The sequence below is a fragment of the Podarcis vaucheri genome, assembly GCF_965113315.1.
Source record: "Podarcis vaucheri genome assembly, chromosome: 3".
Taxonomy (NCBI): domain Eukaryota; kingdom Metazoa; phylum Chordata; class Lepidosauria; order Squamata; family Lacertidae; genus Podarcis; species Podarcis vaucheri.
Genome location: NC_138761.1, coordinates 120933465 through 120955514, shown reverse-complemented (window position 1 = coordinate 120955514; position 22050 = coordinate 120933465). Strand labels below are relative to the sequence as shown.

The 22050-nt window shown below is 42.3% G+C and overlaps 2 protein-coding genes across 6 annotated transcripts; one reads left to right on the top strand and one right to left on the bottom strand.

The window, feature by feature from the left end:
* Positions 1-316: 316 nt before the first annotated feature.
* FBXO48 (F-box protein 48) lies at positions 317-4032 on the bottom strand. 3 transcript variants are annotated; one of them, XM_082216552.1, is made up of 3 exons: positions 3925-4032; positions 1764-2124; positions 317-849 (listed from the first exon to the last, which is right to left on the bottom strand). In XM_082216552.1, the coding sequence occupies exons 2-3, from the start codon at positions 2088-2090 to the stop codon at positions 688-690; spliced, it is 489 nt and encodes a 162-aa protein (XP_082072678.1). In that variant the 5' UTR covers positions 2091-2124; positions 3925-4032; the 3' UTR covers positions 317-687. The 3 variants fall into 3 exon arrangements, with proteins under 3 accessions (XP_082072678.1, XP_082072677.1, XP_082072679.1); XM_082216551.1 differs by lacking the exon at positions 3925-4032 and adding an exon at positions 3599-3767; XM_082216553.1 differs by lacking the exon at positions 3925-4032 and adding an exon at positions 3321-3592 and having other exon boundaries at positions 1764-2120.
* APLF (aprataxin and PNKP like factor) lies at positions 3913-21104 on the top strand. 3 transcript variants are annotated; one of them, XM_082216401.1, is made up of 11 exons: positions 3913-4054; positions 5977-6048; positions 6253-6419; positions 7592-7763; positions 8522-8645; positions 8765-8844; positions 10377-10777; positions 11193-11318; positions 13807-13853; positions 15618-15659; positions 20081-21104. In XM_082216401.1, the coding sequence occupies exons 3-11, from the start codon at positions 6307-6309 to the stop codon at positions 20287-20289; spliced, it is 1314 nt and encodes a 437-aa protein (XP_082072527.1). In that variant the 5' UTR covers positions 3913-4054; positions 5977-6048; positions 6253-6306; the 3' UTR covers positions 20290-21104. The 3 variants fall into 3 exon arrangements, with proteins under 3 accessions (XP_082072527.1, XP_082072526.1, XP_082072525.1); XM_082216400.1 differs by lacking the exon at positions 3913-4054 and adding an exon at positions 4223-4411 and having other exon boundaries at positions 15618-15685; positions 20081-20218; XM_082216399.1 differs by lacking the exon at positions 3913-4054 and adding an exon at positions 4225-4411.
* The last annotated feature ends 946 nt before the right edge of the window (positions 21105-22050 follow it).

The window sequence follows — 22050 nt, the reverse complement described above, 5'->3', positions numbered from 1 at the left end:
AAATCCCACAAACCATTAACTACCAGCTCTCAGTCAAAATAAAAAAATTCCTTCCAGTAGCACCTTAAAGACCAACTAAGTTAGTTCTTGGTATGAGCACCTTGGTCTTTAAGGTGCTACTGGAAGGAATTTTTTTATTTTGACTATGGCAGACCAACACGGCTACCTATCTGTAACTGGTACAAGCTCTCAGGTATAGGATTGCTCTGTTTCTCAACCTTTTCCTCTGGCCCAGCATACCGGATAATAATGTGAACCAGAAAACTGCATGGAAACAGACAATGAATTACAAATGTTCTTTCTCTTATTCCAGATGTATATCAAAATCCTTCTGATGACTTTATTCATGCAGCAGGCATGTTCCTTTTCTTTTCATTACTATGTCATCCTAAGCTTCCTTTCCAGCTAATTCCTGCAACAGGTTAAGGCAGAATATAATAACATTCCAGCTTTCAAACATGTTTTGACATAATTTGCAAAGTACATTTTGAGAGAGTAGTCCAAGAAGAGAAATACACACACACTGCGTTTCAAACTTTAAAATAAACAATTAAATAACAGCAGCTCGGAAAGTGCAAAACAAAACAACAGCAATGTGTAAAGCTGCCACAATTGTATATAGAACACTCTTTTCTGCAGGTGAGTTCATTTCTGGTTCCTTCTGTGTAAGATCCTTATTTGGGCATCTTATCTTTCCAGTTCGGCTTCCAGGATTTCTCCCCAGGTGTCCACATCCATGGGATACATGCTCTTTTCTGGCAAGGCAACACGGGAATGAATGTTGCTATATTTCCCACTCAGCCATTCATACTTCACCTTGCTTTTCCAGTAGTTTCTCAGGAGCGTGACCTGAGGGTGGGAATATGAGAAAGGCGTGAGCAATGAATTAAATTGGCCCTCCTCTTAATCATTTCACAAATAGAACTAAGGACTGCTTATTCCTGTTGCTAAATGTGACACATTGGAACTTTTTCATGCAGGTTGTACCATGTTAAAATACCGCTAATGAACAAGAGAAGGTAAAAGAAATAAATGAGACTACATTCTAGCCATTATAGGTTTAACATTTGCTCTGCTGATCTATTCAAGCATTATATATGAACTGAGAATGACTTACACCAGAAAAATGTATTTGCAAGTTAAAATGAACTCTCAAGATACAGGTTTACTACTGCCCACTAGTGGACTGTGGAAATGTTTACCCTAAGGCTAGGCAATGTGGTATCATCTAGATTTTGCAAGCCTTTGAACTCCTATCATATCTGACCATTAGCCATGTTGTGGGAGCTGGTGAAAGTTGTAGACCAAAATATATTGATGTGTGTGCCATGTTGGATATCCTTGTTTTATAGCAGTGCAATGTAAGATTAAGAGCCTAACAAGCAAAGCAATTCAGTAATTACTGTGGCACCAGACATGTGCTGCAACGGTGCTAGCCAAAGGGCTATTGTATCCAATGTTTGGTTAGGAGATGGTTATTTTCAGAAATAATCAAAGATGATTATTTTCAGAAGCCTTGAGAATGCATTGTTCTCTTTTACATAGTGTTTTTATTGATTAAAAGGAAAGGAAGCTAAGCTATGTTTCTCTGTACTATTATGATGCTATGTCAAACCGCCTTGTTAAATGGGAATGGTACTGGAGGTGAACAGCCCTACCAAACGGCAATTGAGCCTAACAACTTGGGTGCTATTGTGCTTGGACTGAAAATCTGAATGCAAGCTCTTCATTCACCACCATAGTTTCAACAGTCAAATGTTTACCTTCCATGAATAACCGTTTCCTCTGTCGTTGTCAATCTCTCGCTGACAGACAGCCCTTACAGTCAAGCAATGATGTTTCCATAAATCATCACAGTTCTCAATGGTCTGATTCCAGCTTTTGCATGTCATTGCAGCACTGCATAAACTCTGAATGTCAAGTTCACTAAAAACTTTTAAGCTGACTTCTAGTGGGAACAGCTGCACAAAATCTCTTTGGCATGTTTTTATCTTCTGCTCAGAGGGCTGAATGGACAATTTCTTACAGGTAGTAGCGGCAACAGTCTGCTTGTTTCTTCTGGAAGTTGTCTGATTAGAGCCTTTCTTCATATTTCAGATATTGTTAAAATACCAACCACCCTTTCTGGAAAAAGTAGAATTATCAATGAATGTTGTGTGGAACTTGTAACATCAATTCTGCTTAGAAACACTTAACTGATTATTGTTGGGCCCCATCTGCACTACACATCTGAAGCTGTATCATAGTACATTAAACACTCATGATTACCCCCAAAGAATCTCAGGAACCGTAGCCTGTTATGTGTGCTGAGAGTTCTTAGGATATTCCTATTCCCTACACAGAACTACATTTCCAAGAGTTCCGTGGGAAGTGTAGCTCTGTATGGGGAATAGGGGTTTCCTAAAAGCTCTCAGCACACTAACAAATTACAGTTCTCAGGATATTGGCATGGGGAAAGCTTTAAAATGGTATGAGACTGAATGTGGGGCCTGGAATGTGGGGCCTTAATAAATGCAAAAATGCACAGCAGTCCTTGCTTGGGCTGCAAAACAGCATTGCTCTTTAGCCTGCTGAAAAAGGAGACTGAGAGGAGATTTGAGAACTGTCTTCAAATATCTTAAGGGCTGTAACATGGAAGATGGCGCAAGCTCATTTCTCCTGCTCCAGGGGGAAGGACCTAAACCAATGGCTTCCAGTTACAGGAAGAGAGATTTTGACTAAACACCAGGAAGAACTTTCTGACAGTAAGAGCTGTTCGACCGTGGAAAGGTGGTGGACTCTCCTTCCCTGGAGGTTTTTAAGCAGAGGTTGGATGGCTATCTGTCATGGATGCTTTAGTTGAGAATCCTGCTTTGCAGGGGATTGGACAAGATGACGCTCAGGATCCCTTCCGACTTTAAAATTGTATGATTCTATGTTTTGGGACTTCCTCTCTTGACACTATTTCCCCCCAGGTTTTCATAATATGTATCAATCCTTTTGGGATCATCCACGCTTCTGCTTGTTCAGCCGCTTTTAAACCTGCTCTTTACTGTGGAACTGGAGCAAACACTGGTCAGGTTTTTCACAGACTGATGTTTGTGCCGATCTGGCAGAAAAGAGTGGGTTTCCCCAAGGAAAGCAGCGGGGCAAACGGAAAACTGCTTGGACCCATGACTAGAAAGCCCCGGGCAAGAGGAAAGCATCTTGGACCTGTGCTTTCTAGCCACTGGACAAGCTGAGTGTGGACAAGCCTGCTAAAAGTGGAAATGAAACAAAAGGCAAACACAGAAGTAGCAACTGTTTGGATTTGAGGAAGGGGAAATAACTACTGTAAAGACATATGAGTGTCAGTTGCATCTAACATAAAGAGCCATTAGATTTTTCTGGTTTGGTCGCCCCTCCAAGTTTAAAATGTATTTATTTGTTTATCTCCCTCCCCCCCAATCAACGGAGTTAAAAACGTATTTATTTGATTTTAATTTAAAAAGCGGCCACGTGCAATTGGTGGCTATGCAACTGCTCTGTATTTCTGTGAGTATTTCGGCAGCTAGGCCTTATTCTTATTATTAAGTAATTAAATTTGTATGGACTGTGAGCACCAGAAGGTGCTAGTTACTTTGGGTCAGTTTATCGAGAATGCAAGTGTTTTGAGGAAAATGTTTTGTATGTGTTTTCCCTGGTAGCCCTGCTAAGTTCTGAGAGGACTGAGGCGAATTGACTCGGCCAAGCTCAGGCAATGTTTGTTTACACGGCCAGCTGTGGCCAATGGGAGCCTCGGGATACTCTCCCACCACGCCCCCAATCGCTAAACCGGCTTCCACTTGCGCCCCCTCCCCTCCCCTTTCTACTCGGGGATTGGATGTCTCGAGCGCTCGCGGCACCGCCGTCACCACTCAGCCACGCGGGGCCGCCTCGCGACTCGCCGAAGCGCCTGCCACTCACCTGCGTTCGTCCGCGCGCAGCAGCGGCCGTTAACGGCCCAAACGGTTTCTCCATTCGAACGCCATTCGTTCCCCCAACCGCTCAGTTGACGTAATCGCAGAGGCTCTGAGGAGAAGCTGCCGTCGCCGAAGTGCGTTGTGGGAGATGTAGTTTGATAAAGAACAGGGGACTTTCTTCTTCTTCATCTTCTTCTACTGCTACTACTACTACTATTATTTAATTTAATTTATTATTTTGTTTATTTTGTTTATTTTCATTATTTTTTTCGCAGGCCGGAACTTTTTACCTCAGTTTCAGTGGAGAGGCGGAGCGGAAGTGGCGAGGCGGTCCGTCCGTGTTTTGCGTCCCCCTCCCTGTGATAAGCCCTGCGGCGGGGAGGCCCTGCTGGACCTTCATGCCAGGGTTTGAGTTGGCGCCGGCGGACGGGGGTTGCCCCGTGGTGCTGCCGCCTGGGGAGACAGTGATAGGAAGAGGTGCCCTGCTGGGAGTAAGTGCCCCCCTGGCGGCGCTCCAGAGGGGTCTGGGGTAGGCGGGTGGGTCGCGGTGGAGTTGGTGCAAGAGGAAGAAGACGGAGATCTTAGATCATAGGACTGTAATGTTGGCCTGTAGACCTGAAGGAGCGTCTCCAGCCCCATTGTTCTGCCCAGACACTGAGGTCCAGCGCTGAGGGCCTTCTGGCGGTTCCCTCCCTGCGAGAAGGGAGGTTACAGGGAACCAGGCAGAGGGCCTTCTCGGTAGTGGCGCCCGCCCTGTGGAACGCCCTCCCCTCCCTTCAGACGTGAAGGAAATAAGCAGCTATCTTATCTTTAAAAGACATCTGAAGGCAGCCCTGTTTAGGGAATTTTAAAATATTTAATGCTGTATTGTTTTTAACACTCGATTGGGAGCTGCCCAGAGTGGCTGGGGAAACTCAGCCAGATGGGCGGGGTATAAATAATAAATTATTATTATTATTATTTATTATGTTGGAGGGGACCACATGGGTCATCTAGCCCAGTCATCGGCCATGCTGCAATCCTGCCCCAGGGTGGGCTCGAACCACCGACCTTCTGGTTAACAGCAAGACGCACTGACCAATTGCGCCGCACAAATATTTGCAGCTTAAACTCGTGATGCCCACCCCCACCCCCCAAATGAGACTGTTGGTCCAGCTGGCCTGCTATGTTCCAAATCTGGCTGGGGGGGAAGGCTTTCCAACTTTTTGGCTGCAAATCTTTCGCAGCATCTCTGAGAGGAAAAAAAGGCAGCTACTCCAGGTGGTTGTGGCTTGGTGGCAGGCAGAACATCTTCGGTTCAACCTCCTGAGTGGCATCTCCAGACTGGGCTTTGGAGAGGGAGAGACTCCCTATCTGAAATTCCAGGGAGCTATTGATGCCAGTTTGTGCAGACAATAACTGAGCTAGAAGGACCAATGGTCTGTGTAAGGCAGCTTCCTATTTATTTATTTATTTAGGATGGGCCATAGCACAGTGGCAGAGTGTTTGCCTTGCAAGCAGAACGTCCCAGGTTAAGAACTTTGCTTCAGGATGAGAACAGAAATCGTGCTCCAGGGGCAGCAGGAGGCCACATTAGCTAAAGTGGTGCTTCAGTTAAGAACAGTTTCAGGTTAGGAATGGACCTCCGGAACGAATTAAGTACTTAACCCAAGGTACCACTGTATTCTAAACACCATTGTCTGGAATTGCCAATTTTCCCTAGAATGAGTTATCTAAATAGAGGAAGGTTTTAGGAGGTTTTTTAAAAAAAACACAACCAAAAACCAAACACCTCTCCCTCCTCTGTCTGCATTCAGTTGAAACTCACAGGTATAAATGGAAGGTAGCTTCTTATTTTGATAAAACTCAGATTTCTAGTTTGCTTTTCTTGGCTTTGATGAAAGTTTTAGCATTTAACTTGTCAACAAAGTGAACAATATTTTTATAATAAAAAGTGAAGCTAACAAATTTTGCTATCACAGTAAAAACTATATAGTAGCTTTATTATTTTTAGATATCTTTATTGGTGGGTTTTATGCCCCCACTGTTGACATCTGTCGGTTTTGTGTCTTTACAGATTACAGATAAAAGAGTATCCAGGAAACATGCTATTCTGAAAGTAGTTGGTGACCAGCTTAGCATCAAACCGGTAACTGTTCCTTATTTCTCAGTACAATAAAAATAATAAAAATCAGTCTTGGAGGTTCTGATTTTACATGTTCTAGCTTTCATCTTTAATGCTCCAAACAGAGATTGGGATAAAAATGGTAGTCTATTCCAAAATAAGGTAATTAGACCTGAGTCTGTAATTAGGCCATATCATCTGTAGTAAGAGTCTCTTCTTAATTGGCAGGTCCATGTAAACCCCTGTTTTTATCAGTCGACTGAAAATGACCAACTATTGCCAATGGATACTGATAGATGGCATCAGCTGAGTCCAGGTGACAGATTTTCCCTGCTAGTAGACAAATATATCTTCAGGGTTCTCTTCATTTCTTCAGAGGAGGAAAGTCTGCTAAGGTAATGCTATCTGATGTGAAAATCTGGAACAAGTGTTGTTTGCAATGTATAACAGTTTCATCTTTCCATACTGTAGAAGTGGGGAACCTGTGGTCTTCAGATATTGTTGGACTTCAACTTCCATCATCCCTGACTATGGGCCTTGCTATTGGAGTCTAGCAACATCTGGAGGGTCACAGGTTTCCCAGCCTGACTGTATAATATGCTAAATAAGTCAAAATTTGTTTGAGTCAAGGTAATAGCCATTAGCAAAATATATTATTTATCTTGTTGGTTGTTTAGCACTACTAAGCTGTGCCGTCTATTCCATGGAGAAATTAAGATGATGTAAAAGGCTCTTAATGTGCACAATGTTGTTTGAAGATTATGGTACAGTCATACTTGTATATATTATCTTAAATGTCTAATCCTATGATGTTAGAAGATAGAAAAAAGAATATTTTCCTGAAAAGAGAAAACATAATAAGAGTTGCTATGCCAGGAAATTAAGTGCAAAAGTGCAACATCGCAGTGACAGTAGAATTTTTTCCTGTAGTATCCAAGAGAGAGAAAATTGCTTTTTTATCAAGTGTTAATGATAAATGGAAAGAAGTAGCATTGTTGACTCTGCTTTCAGAACAGTGTAGTGCAGTGGTTTTCAACCTGTGTGCCATGGCATCCTGGGGTGCCTTGAATGATGGTCAGGGGTGCCATGGGCAACACTGGCCTCTGTCCCTCTTTCCTTTCCTCCCTCCCCTGATGTCTTCTTGCATCTCTGCTTCCTAAGGCTTGCACAGCTGTTTGTTGCAGCAGCCCTGGCTACAAGCTCCCCAGGTGAATGGTGCCTCTGGGGCTGGTCAGGGGCTGCTGATTGCCAGGAGCTGAGGTTGCCTTGGAGTAAGCAAGCCAGCCAGTCCGCCAGCCCTTGCTGTTGGGAATGGATAGATAAATCCCAGGCCCCTATGGGGCAGTACAAGGAGGCATCTCTTTTGGGGTGCAGGGGGGGACTCAGAGACCAGGGGCGGCAGCAGTAGCTGCCTGAAGAACTCTCAAGGAGAGGCTGAGAAAACGCTCTACAAGGGAGGGTGTCAGAGAAAGGGTGAGAGTCTGCCAGCTCTGCAGGCAAGGTGTGACATAACTGATTAGTGGTACACCATGATTATTTTACAAAGAGCCTTTGTGTCATGCAATAGGAAAAATGGGAACCTCTGTGTAAAAGACATACCATATCGACCTACCTCATCACTTCAGCAAACCAAGATGCCTCGCAGACAGTCTTCATCACAGCAAACAACATCCTCCAACAAGAGCCAACTTTTGGAAGTAAATTCACGATTAGAAGAAGCAGCTGAAATCCCAGAGAAGGTACCTTATAAACGTTAGAGTACATAACAGACATGAATAGATTGTGTTTTTGTTATGGACAAGTTGATGGAACTTTATGGGATGACTGCTGTGGATACATATTGAGCATGATGGCATGGAATAGACCGTTTCAAAGGTTCTGTTTCTGAATAATGTTGCTTGTTCCTTTCTCAAATTAAATCTTAACAGCTCTGTCTTATGTGTTAGACTTGTTTTCCAAGTTGCATGAGGCAGACTGACTGAAACAAACTGTGCCACTCCACAAAGGAGACTTAATGTTGCATCTGGTCAGCATGAAACTATTTTCCTTGTGAAGGAAATGTAATACAAAATGTACCCAAAATGATCTAGGATACATTTTCTCAGTTCCTTTGTGCCTTCTTTAGCTATTATGCTACGCTAAACAATGATGTGTGTTTGGTGAATCACCAATTTTCATTTTAACAAGGTTTCTGTCTTGCAGTGTGGGCTCTTGCCCAAACATTTTTTTTAGTGGCAGTATGTGTGGCAGAATTCATGCATCAAATAACAGGTCTTTCCACTTTCAAGATATTGTGGGTGGTATTCTCTTTGTCTCTTCCTGCTTTCCTAATGATGGTAATTGAATCCAATATATATTATGTGTACCCAAGTCCTACTTGGAATTAATGGACCTAACATAATCTGTCAGGTAATGTCAGTGTCCTGAGTAGGACTCTTGTGTAGGACTAGCACTGAATTCCACTCATTTATTTCACAAATTAATGTCATTTTTTCAGTTTTCTGCTAGCATTTCTGAAAATGAAGAAGTAAGACTTCCTCAAAGGAAAAGAGTGCTTCCAGCATGGATGCTGCAAGCAGACATAATAGTCCAAAGTTCATCAGCCTCAGGTTCAGGAAGAGGTAAGTGTTTTTTTAATTGTATTGTATTATTGCATTGTAAAATATTACAACATGTGCAGTTCTTCAGAGTTTGAATACCACCATTTCTGATAACTAATGTCATTTGCAATTTTTCATAGGAAATAGTAGAGAAATAAAACAAAGTCCAGGAAAAAAGCGAAAAAGGACTGAAAATGAAGATGCTGCCCTTGCTACACAGGTGTTGTAAACAGATCTGCTCTTTGTTGCAGATATTTAAAACTACTGTTTGTATTGTGTTTCTATACCCTATGCAAACCCTTTTTGTGTATCAGGACTAGCAGTCTAGAGGAGAGGCTCCCCTCTCCCATAATATGTGCACCGTGTCTTATCTGGTGTTGTTTTAGAGTACTAAATTTGTTCCATACTTGGAAGCTCAGCCATGAAAGCTTAACAAAAGAATGACATGAATTCTGTTACACTGAAGACTGTCTTTCTCCGTGTCCCTTTGCAGTTAACTCATAGTTTTCCATTCTGTTGCTAGAGTCAGACAAATTAGATCAGCCAATTCCAAATGGTTATCATTGGGTGTGCAAGTCAAGTGCAAGTGCAAGTGCACTGTTATGGGTATAGAGTAGCCTCCTGGAAAGCCAATTGCAAGGAAAGAGAGAATTCCTTCCAGCTCAAATGACTTCATGATACACGGACAAATGTAGGTGGCAGATATATTTTGTGGCTTTGATTCTTGAAGTTGGAGTAGAACCAAACAGCTTGATTTTAATTACACTTCCTTGGAAGTACGTATATCACATAGATTTTAATTGGTTTTATATCCAAATAAATTTGCTTAGAATTTCAACCTGAGACATTGGTGAGCGCAACCGAAGTTATAGCTTGAGTTAGTGGATAGAACTATCACAAAATTTTGTGTGTGGTGTGGGATTTGGGAACTGCAGAACTAAAATTGGCTGGCAAAGCCACATTAGCTTTCATACTTCTGTGTATTAGCCAAGAGAGATCCTATTAGAAGAATTGGATGTTTTCAGTTCATACTAATGAAAGCTAGTCACAAGAGAGATGCTCATGTCCAATCCTTCAACATCTACTTTGAAGATATACATATGTTGGTAACTTCAAATCCCATTTTCTTGGCACAGTAGTGGAAATTATTCTTGAAACTCTTCCTGCAATACTAATTAGACATTTTTCAGTCAGGTGTGTTAAAGCATACAATGGAGGCTGTCTTTGAAGACACAGGTGGAAAGCTAAATTGCTCAGGATAGCTTTGGAACTGTGTTTGCCCTTCTAATCTGTCAAGCACAGAGGCACGCATGGTCTCTTTCAGTAATGTTTCAAGCCAACTTGATCTTTCCCAATTCAGATTCTTAATGCTGTAAATGTTGCTTTCTCTAAATATGGAGGCAGTGCCCCCTGCTCTCCACATCTCCATTCAAACCCTTCATCAAACCCCTTCTTTCAGGCCTGTGGCTTCATTTCAGGTTAGCGTGCATAGGATTGTAGCCATAATTGTGACCAAGGTTAAATACATATAACTATAGGCTCCCATTTATACCCTTGACTCTTCCTCCTGCCTTCTATTGTTTTCCTAATAGTTTATATTATAAGCTCAATGGGGACAGGGACTTGTTAAGCTTTTGCTCTATAAAATGCCATGTACATTGATGGATTAATCCAACTTCACTAGGCACTATTCTTCTGCAGTGTTGTGGACTGAAATCTGTTTCATGAATAATTTCACACTTATTTCCACAGGATATAAAACATCTATCTGCTGAACCTATTGTGAGAAAAATGGAAAAGAATGAAAGCAAAATGTTACCCCAAAGAGCTGTAAACCCTACAGGGCAGTGTAATCGTCAACTTCATAATGAAGAGTTACAGCTCAACACAGATGGACTCACTTGCCAGCCTGCTGAAATGGATACAACTAATAAAAATGGAAACAGTTTGGAGAATGTTAAATGTAATCCTGAGCAATTTCATCAGGACATGTCACAAACTCCAGTTCACCAGGGTGAGATTCAAGAGCTTCTTCTCAATCCGTCTCCCGAGACAGGCAATTCTAATGTAACTGGAATTCAAGATGTACCACAAAACACTAACAAAACCAGACACCAGAGGACAGCCTGCCTCTATGGGAGAAGCTGCTACAGGTAAAATCAAATTGTCAATCTTCTAAGTGGACTGATTCAGGTAACCTCCTGCTATATAGTAATGTGGGACGCGGGTGGCACTTTGGGTTAAACCACAGAGCCTAGGACTTGCCGATCAGAAGGTCGGCAGTTCGAATCCCCGCGACAGGGTGAGCGCCCGTGGATTGGAAGCAAGAAGGAATGGCATGCTGAAGAATTACTGAAATAGCTTTTCAGGGTAAGAAAGAACAGGATATTTCAGGGTAAGAAAGAACAGGATATTAGTGTTCTGTCCTGTAGATCACCATAACCAGGGGGCTGCATTTAGAAGATACATGCTTGATTTAGTTTGTTGCATGGCATGGTGTTTTTCTAGCTCTGTTTATATGAATTACATATTTTCAGTATAGCTTATGGTGTCTTTTTAATTTCACAGGAAAAATCCTATACATTTTCAGCAGTTCAGTCACCCTGGAGATAGTGATTATCATGATACGGAATCTGTAACTCAAGCTGACAATGATAACAGACCTGAATGCCCTTATGGAACTGCTTGCTACAGGTTAGAAATTTTGCCTACTACAAATTATTACTTTTAATATTTTAAGAGAGGGCATGTACTTATATCTCTGGAATTTTATTTTAAATTGTGATAATTAAATATTTCAAACCTATCCTGACATTTGATGTGTCAAATGTGCCTTATAATGATAAGCTTAAAAACACCTGGTGAATATATTACCTTTGCAGATAAAATTTTAATTACAGCTTTGTCTAAACTGTTGTTAAGGGCTGTGAAACCATGGCAAACCATAGATAACAGTTCTGGATGGTTTTGCAATGTTGGAGACTGTTTCTTGACCAAGTTTGAGCAACAAACCAAGGTTAAGTGTGTCGTGTCTGCACTGGACAGTTTTGGCTTGCTTCAAACAGGGTATCCGCTCTGTTTCACTTGAGATCAGATGGGTGAATACAATGGAGGTCTTTTTGATAGTGGCACTGAAACTGTGAAATGTCCTCTCCAGTGAAATACTCCAGATTTCCTTTCTGGTTTTGGGTAACTGTTGGAGGACTCTTCAGAGCAGAATGTCCCATTGTCAGCTCCAACTTATAACATGGGAGCCACTTTAAAAATGTTATCATGTGTGTCCATTACTCCCCTACTCCCAGCTCAGTCAAATTCAGAGAATGAAAGGGCTGTAACAGCTGTATAGAAAAATTTAGCAGGCACAGCTGGTTTTGTATGGGTGAGAAGCTTGTTGAATTTCTCTCCCCTGCACAACTACTAAAAATACAGGAGTAGCAAATTGAAGTCCAGTTCCTTATAGGTAAAGGACCCCTGGACGGGTTTAGTCCAGTCAAAGTCGAGGGAGCCGGTGTTTTTGCACTGACAGTTTTCTGGGTCATGTGGCCAGCATGTCTAAACCGCTTTTGGCATAATGGAACACTGTGATGAGTGCCAGAGCACATGGAAATGCCATTTACCTTCCCGCCACAGTGGTACCTATTTATCTACTTGCACTGGTGTGATTTTGATGTGCTGGGTTGGCAGGAGCTGGGACAGAGCAACAGGAGATCACCCCATCGCACAGATTTGAACCACTGGCCTACTGATTGGCAAGCCCAAGAGGCTCCGTGGTTTAGACCACAGTGCCACCCACATCCCTTTTACAAAGTGCCTTATACAAAGTGATAGAAGCAGGGCTTTTTTCAACCTGAACTTGCTGGAACTCAGTTCTGGCACCTGACAGGTGGGTGCCATTGCCATTATAAGAGAACAAGGAAGGAGTTCATTGTGAGTTCTGGCACCTCATTTTCTAGAAAAATAGCATTGGAAAGAAGTACAGTAATCACTTTCCACAACTGGGACACCATTTCCTGAGTTGACTAGACCCAACAGAAGATGAGTGTAGGTTCTCAGAAAAGTTCGACTTGGCAGCACCAGAAAGATGTACCCAGAAAATGAGACTTGGTACACCACTTTCGAAGAACCACATGTAACTCTAAAAAGGCAACTCTAGGGCGAGGGGAGATTAGGGTGGGGGAAGATTGTGGGTTGTATCTGGTGGTTGCATGACCTGCAACCTATCTTTCTCTTCCCCTCCTATCCTTCCACTACCACTTGCACAAGGTTCCTCTGCCCCATTTCAGGAGATTTCCCCCACCCCTCCACACTCAAGCACACCACAGCCCTGTACAACAAATCCCACACAGTTCAGGAGCCCTTCCTAAGCCTCTGGAGAAGATTTTCAGGGCTGCAGAGGAGAAGGAGGCTTGGGAAGAAAAAAAATAGTAGTCTGAATTACCATCTGCAGCCAGTAGATATAATTTTGTTTTGAAGAAGAGGAGGAGTTTGGATTTGATATCCCGCTTTATCAAATCGGCTAACAATCTCCTTTTCCCTTCCTCCCCCACAACAAACACTCTGTAAGGTGAGTGAGGCTGAGAGACTTCAGAGAAGTGTGACTGGCCCAAGGTCACCCAGCAGCTGCATGTGCAAGTGCAAATTACACAATACATTGATTTTAAAAAAACACATACAGTAAAACCACATAGTTGATTGGTTTACATTCAAGGCCTCTTAAAAGTAATTTAATTTTCCTGTTTTTTAAATACTCAATACTTTGTACTGTATACCCTCTTAATCTTTCCATTTTTGATAGATATGTACATCATTCTTCAATACATTTAGATTGTCCAACAATAAAAACTTAAACTAAGGGCTCAGACTGAAATCTTATCCATCTGGAAGTGAGAAAACAAACCTCTAGTTTGATTAAGCAACATTGTACTTGTCCTCCTTTTTTAACAAAGATGAAAAGCATTTATTTTGCCTGCCTTTTTTCTTTCTCTTCCTGAAAGGATCAGTTAAACACTTTGAAGTTACAGTACACAAAATAACTGATTTCCCCTCCCTCTTAAACACAACCCCCTGGAGCATTATGGTTGTAGCTTTCAGTGGTTAGAAAATATTATTAAAGTTATGAAGACTCTACAATGGGAAGTTCAGGTTTCATCTCTTTTCCCCCCACCCTGCCTTTTCTTTGCAGGAAAAATCCACAGCACAAGCTGGAATACAAACACACTGTACCACCAGGTAAAGTGCTTTGGTTTCATTATATAGGAAATGTAGAGTCTATATCTGTTAATACAACTGAGTGAGGAGGACCAAACAGTGGGCCTAGCTGGTGCTTAGCACGCTCATAAAAAGGGATGCTTTTCGTTGTTAAGATTTTCAAGCTAAAAATTAAACTAGCCAACAAAATCAAATGCTCAAATGGTACAAATATAATGCAGCTGTATTGCAGCTGAGATACAAGAACCTGTCCATACCTATATGCAGTAACGTAACTATTTCTCAGAGTTTAAATGGGTTTGCAGCGCAGTCCTTTGCATGTTCACTCAGAAGTAAGTCCTACTGTGTTTGGTGGGATGTACCCCCTTATGTGTATGTAGGATTGAAGTCTTACAGTGTGATCCTATACACATTTACTTTGAAATAAGTCCATCTGAGGAGGTTACTTGCTCCTCAGTAAGTGTGCTCAGATAGCAGTCTTGGACCTTCTCCTTCCCCCAGGCTTTTAGGCAAACTGCTTTTGAAAGTGCTTTCAAAGACAGCTAACAATATGGCAAACGTGGTGCATGCCTATTGTTCAAAGAAAAAAAAGGGGGCGGAATCCCATAGGGCTATTGCAAGCACCTTGCATAAATAATAATTCAATTCTGTGAATGGAGCAGTGTCCATGCTCACAGTACAGGCATCATACATGGGGCGTTGGTTCAAAGGCTTATATGTGTACCCAAAAATCTCATATAGCCAAAATTACATTTGGAGCTTCCTCGTGGCCAGCCAGACCATCTTTTATATGGCAGCTAGTGGGGGCGGAGTGGAGATCAGAGGTGGGATGAAGCTGGAAGCCCCAAGCAGACCTGGTGCTTTTCACACTGGATCTGCTTAGGGTTTCCAGCTTCCTCCCATCCTTCCTCTCTTCAGCCCACGTTTAACCACGTATGGTTGAAATTGTTGTTGTTTAGTTGTTTAGTCCTGTCCAACTCTTCGTGACCCCCTGGACCAGAGCACGCCAGGCACTCCTGTCTTCATGGTTGAAATAGTGTGTTAAATGTGCAGAAGATGCAAATTCCCTGCTCAGGACTTTCTTGCCTCTTCTTTCCCTTTGCCACCCCCTGTACCTCTCAAAAGTCTTGGGGGAAAGCCATGACTGTTTAAATTGGTATGATACTGCTTTAAATGTGTGTTGCAGGTGGGGCCTTGGATGAAAATCACACACACACATACACACACTGCCATTAGCTAAGGAAGAAAGCCACTATAGGTGTCAAAGGACGGGTTTGGGGTCTGTTTGATTTTTTTTTACTAGGGTGCGCTCCCGCTGCTCGGTCCCAGCGCCTGCCAACCTAGCAGTTCGAAAGCACCCCCGGGTGCAAGTAGATAAATAGGTACCGCTTACCAGCGGGAAGGTAAACGGCGTTCCGTGTGCTGCGCTGGCTCGCCAGATGCAGCTTTGTCACGCTGGCCACGTGACCCGGAAGTGTCTCCGGACAGCGCTGGCCCCCGGCCTATAGATGTGAGATGGGCGCACAAACCCCAGAGTCTGTCAAGACTGGCCCATTCGGGCAGGGGTACCTTTACCTTTACCTTTAATAGCAGCTGGGGGTGTGTTCATTGGGATTGCAGCTGAGGAGAGAAGGATTAAGCATCTCCCCATGCGCTGTGGTCCCATTGAAAATTACCCACTTCCGAGAACTTCCTGTGTAGTTCGGTTCTCAGATACTATTAAAATATGGAACGGTTCATTTCTATTGTTGCCTTGGTAATGGTATTTTTTTTTTGTTTCTTTAGAACCTGAGAGGAGGCAGACAAGACCGAAGGCTATTAAAAAAGGTTAGGATACTGTGTATTTCCAAAAGGTACAAGATAAATAGCTCTGAGTAATTTCTCATGTACTTTCTGTAAGCAGACAACTTGCAGAGGGTTGGTTTCTCTTTGAAATAAGATTTACTTTGAACAATATTAATAAGAAAATATACAGGAGCAAATTATGGATTTGCTTTTACAGCCCACCTTTCTTCAATCATGGAACTTGAGGGTGTTTACTGGTGGTCTCCGTGGAGTCAGCCACTGCTGAAACCCAGAACTGCCCTAGCTAGGACCTCTCCTGCATTTAAAGAAGAGTGGAGCTCTTCTTATCATTCATTTGTATATTGCTGGGTCTCCACAGTGCTAATCCTAATATTCAAATATTCTATATGATTAATACAACAAGCTTGGCTTAAAAAAGCTTTGTAAAGGAACAGTGGGTCCCTACTGAATTCACATACAAAGACATGGGGTGGGATTCAGCTATTGAGTCCCATCAGAAGCCCTGCATAAGGAGTTCCACTTTCACAAAGGAGCTTCCCCACCTCCTGTGAGGCTCCTCACGGGGTCTCTGCCATGGGAGCATATTCACCCAGTGCTTTTCCAGCTGCATTGACTCCCGGTGGAGTACAGGGTCAGATTTAAGGTGCTGGTTTTGACTTTTAAAGCCCTTCACGGCCTAGGACCCTCGTACCTACGGGATCGCCTCTCCTGGTATGCCCCACGGAGGACCTTAAGGTCCATATTAGCAACACCCTAGAGGTCCCGGGCCCTAAGGATGTTAGATTAGCCTCAACCAGAGCCAGGGCCTCCTCAACACTGGCTCCGGCCTGGTGGAACGCTCTGTCTCATGAGACCAGGGCCCTGCAGGATCTGATCTCTTTCCACAAGGCCTGTAAGACAGAGTTGTTCCGCCTGGCCTTTGGCTCAGAATCAGTTTGATTCCCTCCCCCTTTTTCCTTTTTCCTTTCTCCTCCTATGATGAGATTGCTCCCTAATTGTTTTAATACTGTATCTTAATCTTTTAAATTGTATTTTAATCAACTTGTTTTTATTATTGGTTGTTAGCTGCCCTGAGCCCGGTCTTGGCTGGGGAGGGCGGGGTATAAATAGAAATTTATTATTAAAAAAAATTATTATCTTGCAGCCACATAGAGTTCCATCAACCTTTATTACACGCTGCAATACACAATGAACCAGAGTTCATATTTCCCTATGAATCATCTCACTGGGAAGGGGAGGTGTCACCTCTTACATACCCAACTGATTGCTGTGCTCTGCAGGAGAGGGCCTCCAGTAGTTACAGTCTCATCAGGAAGTTGGTTCGTGTGATGTAGCAGCACCTACCCATTTGAACTCCTCCCATTATATATCACTTTCTTTTCTGTGCCTCTTGAAGACCACCCTCTTCCCACAAGTCTTTTAAGTAGATTTTTTTAATCATAGTCCTTATCTGTATTTACCTGGAAATTTAATTTGTATATGGTTTTTATTTATTATTTTGAATAACTTTGGAATATTTCATGTGAAGCACTTCATAAATTAAGCAATTTTTTTTAAAAAGGTAAGTGTACTCACCAAAGAAGAAAGAGGAGCAATGGCTAGAAAACCTTTGGTTCATTAGTTCTTAAAGTATTCACCCTTATTAGGAGACCAGTTGCTTAGTGAGTACAGTGGTACCTCGGGTTAAGAACTTAATTTGTTCTGGAGGTCCGTTTTTAACCTGAAACTGTTCTTAACCTGAAGCACCACTTTAGCTAATGGGGCCTTCTGCTGCGCGATTTCTGTTCTCATCCTGAAGCAAAGTTCTTAACCCGAGGTACTATTTCTGGGTTAGCGGAGTCTGTAACCTGAAGCGTATGTAACCCGAGGCGTATGTAACCCGAGGTACCACTGTACATCTTTACTCAGAAATGTGAAGGCCCAAGAGGGGAAAACCACCTGCACGCAAAAAGATTTCCACCATTTTTTCTAAAGCCTCCTTCCCCAGCCTGGAAACTTTTGAACTATGACATTTAAAAGGATATACCGTATTTTTCACCCTATAGGACGCACCGTCCCATAAGGCGCACCTAGTTTTTTGGGGGGGAAATAAAGAGAAAAAAATTATTTTTCCCCCAGGTGTGGGGCTGGGGCAGGGGAGGCCCGAGCTTCCCCCGACCCCAGCCCCCAAACAGGCAGCTCTCTGCAAGCCGTGGGAGCCCAGCGCTGGCTCCCGCTGCTTGCGGAGAGGTCCGCGAAGCCTGGACGCGCTGATCTCAGCGCGCGCAGGCTTTGGCATGCAGGCAACTCTCCGCAAGCAGCGGGAGCGCTCCCGCTGCTTGCGGAGAGGTCCGCGAAGCCTGGAGAGTGAGAGGGGTCAGTGCGCACCAACCCCTCTCACTCTCCAGGCTTCAGCGAAAGCCTGCATTCGCCCCATAGGACGCACACACATTTCCCCTTCATTTTTGGAGCAAGTTTCAACCCAGGCAAACCTTCCATTTTTAGAAATCCATGATAAATATGAGAACCACAAAGAAGCAGAAATCAGTAGCTGAGAAAATAAAGCTACTTAAATTTAAAGTAGTATTCATAGAGTCTTGATCTCTCCTGTTGCATTTTCTCAGTTCTTTTTATTGGAAATGATTGCTTTATGTCTGCTTAATACTGGAGCACTGGGGAAGATAGTATTCACAGGATATAATACTTTTCCTTCTTTTGTACTATAATATTGATTATTTCTCCTGTTTTTATTGGTTTGCCTGCTCATAAACTCTGCTAAAATGAGATACCAGATTCCTTACAATTTAGCAGCTTGTAGAAGCTTGCGGCTCCATTTGTCACAATAACAGTTTAAAAAGTCAGTTCAGTTTGTACTTCTAGTCTGAATAAGCCATACTGTACTTTTAATATGCCAAACATGATCTTTTAATGGCAAACCAAGTAATACATAATACAGTTTATGTTCCTAAAGTAACAAGGAGAATTTGATCTCTAAAGGACACTTGACAGCTGTATCAGGTTATCTGTGAGAAATGTGCTGATTCCTGGACATTTGTTTGTTAACATTGACAATTCAAGTATATGAAATTGTAGTGCAAGACATGTGAAAATACGTTAGCTGTGTGTACCTTGCATTGAAAAGGACCACCAGTTTAGCATGGGAAGTAATTGTTGGGAAATAGATCTTGTAAGGCCCCTTTCCTGAATATCTTCCTTACAACTTTTCAGCTACGCTTCTTTCATTTTCAGTCTATAATGGGTAATGGTGAGTTAGCAGAAGGTCCCCTGTCAGTCCCCTGCCCTTTCCTAAAATTCACTCTAGTGAAGGAGGTTAGTGTTAGAAAAGGCAGAGGCATCTGGATGCTCCAGCCCATGTGTTCATGTAGCTAGGAGTTTTTTTGTCAGGACATAGAAGGTTCTGCTATCACTGGGAAACTCCCAGTTCCAAGAGCCAGTGTGGTGTAGTGGTTAAGAGCGGTAGTCTCGTAATCTGGGGAACCGGGTTCGCGTCTCCGCTCCTCCACATGCAGCTGCTGGGTGACCTTGGGCCAGTCACACTTCTTTGAAGTTTCTCAGCCCCACTCACCCCACAGAGTGTTTGTTGTGGGGGAGGAAGAGAAAGGAGAATGTTAGCCGCTTTGAGACTCCTTAAAGAGAGTGAAAGGTGGGATATCCAATCCAAACTCTTCTTCTTCTCTCTGACTTTAATGGATGTCCACACCATGCAAGCATCCAGGATTTAAAGATGCTGCTGTAATCCCTACCACCATGCCATCAGGATAAATTTTAGCAAAGGGCAGTAGAGAGCGTTGGTCAGCAGCAGAATTGCTGGACCTGCGACAGGCCCAGCACAAGTTGGACCCAGACTTGAGTGGAATTGTAGGCTTGGCTCATACGATATACAGTGGTACCTCGCAAGACGAATGCCTTGCAAGACGAAAAACGCGCAAGACGAAAGAGTTTTCCGTTTTTTGAGTCGTTCCGCAAGACGAATTTCCCCATGGGCTTGCTTCGCAAGACGAAACGTCTTGCAAGTTCTTGCGAGTTTGTTTCCTTTTTCTTAAAGCCGCTAAGCCGTTAATAGCCGCTAATAGCCGTACTTCGCAAGATGAAAAAACCGCAAGACGCAGAGACTCACGGAACGGATTAATTTCGTCTTGCGAGGCACCACTGTATGATATCTTTATTGTCATTGTCCCATGCAGACCTTGATTGTCCCATCAATGACCTTGATTTACAAATTTTGGACAAATTTTCATATTGTTGCTCATATTGACTAACGTGTAGCATCTTACACTCGTATAGCAAATTTAACTGTAAAGTAACTTGTACTGGGAATATCAAATGTTAAGTGATATGATTTAGTTGATACATTTCAGATATTAAATAATATTGTGGTCTTACACCACTATCATTCTAGTTTTTAATCTTCTTTTAAGGGTGTTGTCTTTTTTACTCTACAGGAAGAAGTGTTTTGGATGATGATAGTGATAATGATGGTGAGCCCAATGAATACAATTTGAATGACAGCTTTATAGATGATGAAGAGGAAGAAGAGTGTGACCCTACTGATGAAGACTCTGACTGGGAGCCAGATTTTGAAGACAAGGATGATGAAGATGTTGCCACACTTCTGAAAGAAGCACAGAAGATTGTTAAAAGCAATAAGTAGTTCTACATGTATTGCAAATGTAGTGCACAATTCAGTTGAAATACATGAAACGTCCTGAATTCAATTTGGTTTAAATGGTTCACTTTAACCCTTAAATCAAGTTGGCATAAATGTTCTCTTGATTCTGTCCCTTGCATTTAAGAAGACAAGAGGCAATTTGGAAGACAGTCATAATAATTTATTGATACCAATTTATATCTCAATATATTGAGACCAAATAGATTGTTTAATGAAGAAAAATATATTGGTCCGGTTGAGAGAGGTTACTCCAACCCGATTAGTGTGAAGGGGATGAAAGCATTTAAATCTGGCTCAATAGTGCCAGTTGAGTGATAATTTCCCTTCTAAGAATAGTGGTTTAGATGAGCCTTTACCTCGAAATCATCTCTTAAATTTTGCACTCATGTATACTTTTTATGTAAACCTTAAATGCTGTTTTCTCACAGCTGGTAATGTCTGAGAGAAGGTCATGTATTTTGAGTTGTAACACTTAACACTACTGATTTTAATGCCTGATGTACTGTGCCACATACGGTGTTGAGGCTTAAACTAGGAAGTTTTTATTTACATTACTAAAATTCATCTTCATGTTAAATGAAGGGAACATTATGTTGCATACACGTAATCATCATATACACTAGATCATGACAGCTTTAGATGGACAGTTAAACAAAGTTGGAATTTGGTTCATTAGCTGCCAAACGTAACCAGGCTGTAAACAATCACTGTCTTTCATATTCCAGCTAATACTACAAACGGCATTTGTTTTCTCTCTGTATTTCAGAATAATGTTTATAAATTTATGATGAAAGCAATTATGTCCCAAATCTCTTTCCAGTATTTTTGTTCTTCTAAAAGTGGTTGTACAATACTACGACACTCTGTTTCTTTACTCTGAAACATAAATCCCAGGCGACTTGGCTTTGCACTGGAACCTGAGGCACAGGTTTGTCTGTAAAAACACTGATTTACATTTAAGTATGCTGTGTAGATATTGAACATGAAAGTCTTTTTGAAAAGTAATAGCAATTCCCCCAGGTAAACAGGCGAGTGGCAGCAACTTTTCACCCCTCACTGCAGCAGTACATGTTTTAGATTCCAGAGGAGTGTTTTGCACAGCTGTTAAGGGCAAGAGAGTCAGTCTTTTCATTTTAATGACTTTTTCCAAGTTGAGGAAAGAGTGGTGCAGAGCAATCCCAATATTAACATTTTGTTCACACAATAACTTCATCCAAACTAGGGATAATGTGCCTCTTTTGTAATCAGTAGGTCCTCCTCAAAGAAACTTGGGTAACCAATTGCACAGAGCACTTGATAGTATCCTGCAGATAGTGCTCCTTCATATAACTTTGTGAACAAGATGGAGAAAGAAAAATGGCTCTGTTATTATTTTTCTTTGTTAGTTGTCCTGAGAATGCTCCAGGGTTTGAGGGTGTTATATAACTGTATTAAATAAACAAGATTCACCTGAGGTTTACCCTTCTGATTTAACATTTTAACTAGTGAGTGGATTGACCTAACGGTAGGATGTGAGTGCTGCCATGGAGATGGACCCATACAGAGCAGGGGTAGTCAGTGAGGTGCCCTTTAAGTGTTGCTGGATTCCCAGCATACTTGATCATTGGCCATGTTGGTTACTCCTGATAGAAAGTTCAAGCAGCGACCATTTTGCACGTGGCCAATTGACGCACGGCCGCTGATGCACATGCCCTTTTGGACCAGGAAGAGGGCAGAACACAAGGTGGGTCAGGCTGTATGGAT

Excerpts from the sequence above, each read along its gene's own strand:
- FBXO48 (XM_082216552.1), bottom strand. The coding sequence starts at position 2,090 with ATGAAGAAAGGCTCTAATCAGACAACTTCCAGAAGAAACAAGCAGACT. Across the intron at positions 850-1,763 it reads GAAACGGTTATTCATGGAAG|GTCACGCTCCTGAGAAACTA; the intron begins GTAAACATTTGA and ends TCCCACCCTCAG.
- APLF (XM_082216399.1), top strand. The coding sequence starts at position 4,319 with ATGCCAGGGTTTGAGTTGGCGCCGGCGGACGGGGGTTGCCCCGTGGTG. Across the intron at positions 6,420-7,591 it reads GAGGAGGAAAGTCTGCTAAG|GAAAAATGGGAACCTCTGTG; the intron begins GTAATGCTATCT and ends GTCATGCAATAG. Across the intron at positions 8,646-8,764 it reads AGCCTCAGGTTCAGGAAGAG|GAAATAGTAGAGAAATAAAA; the intron begins GTAAGTGTTTTT and ends AATTTTTCATAG.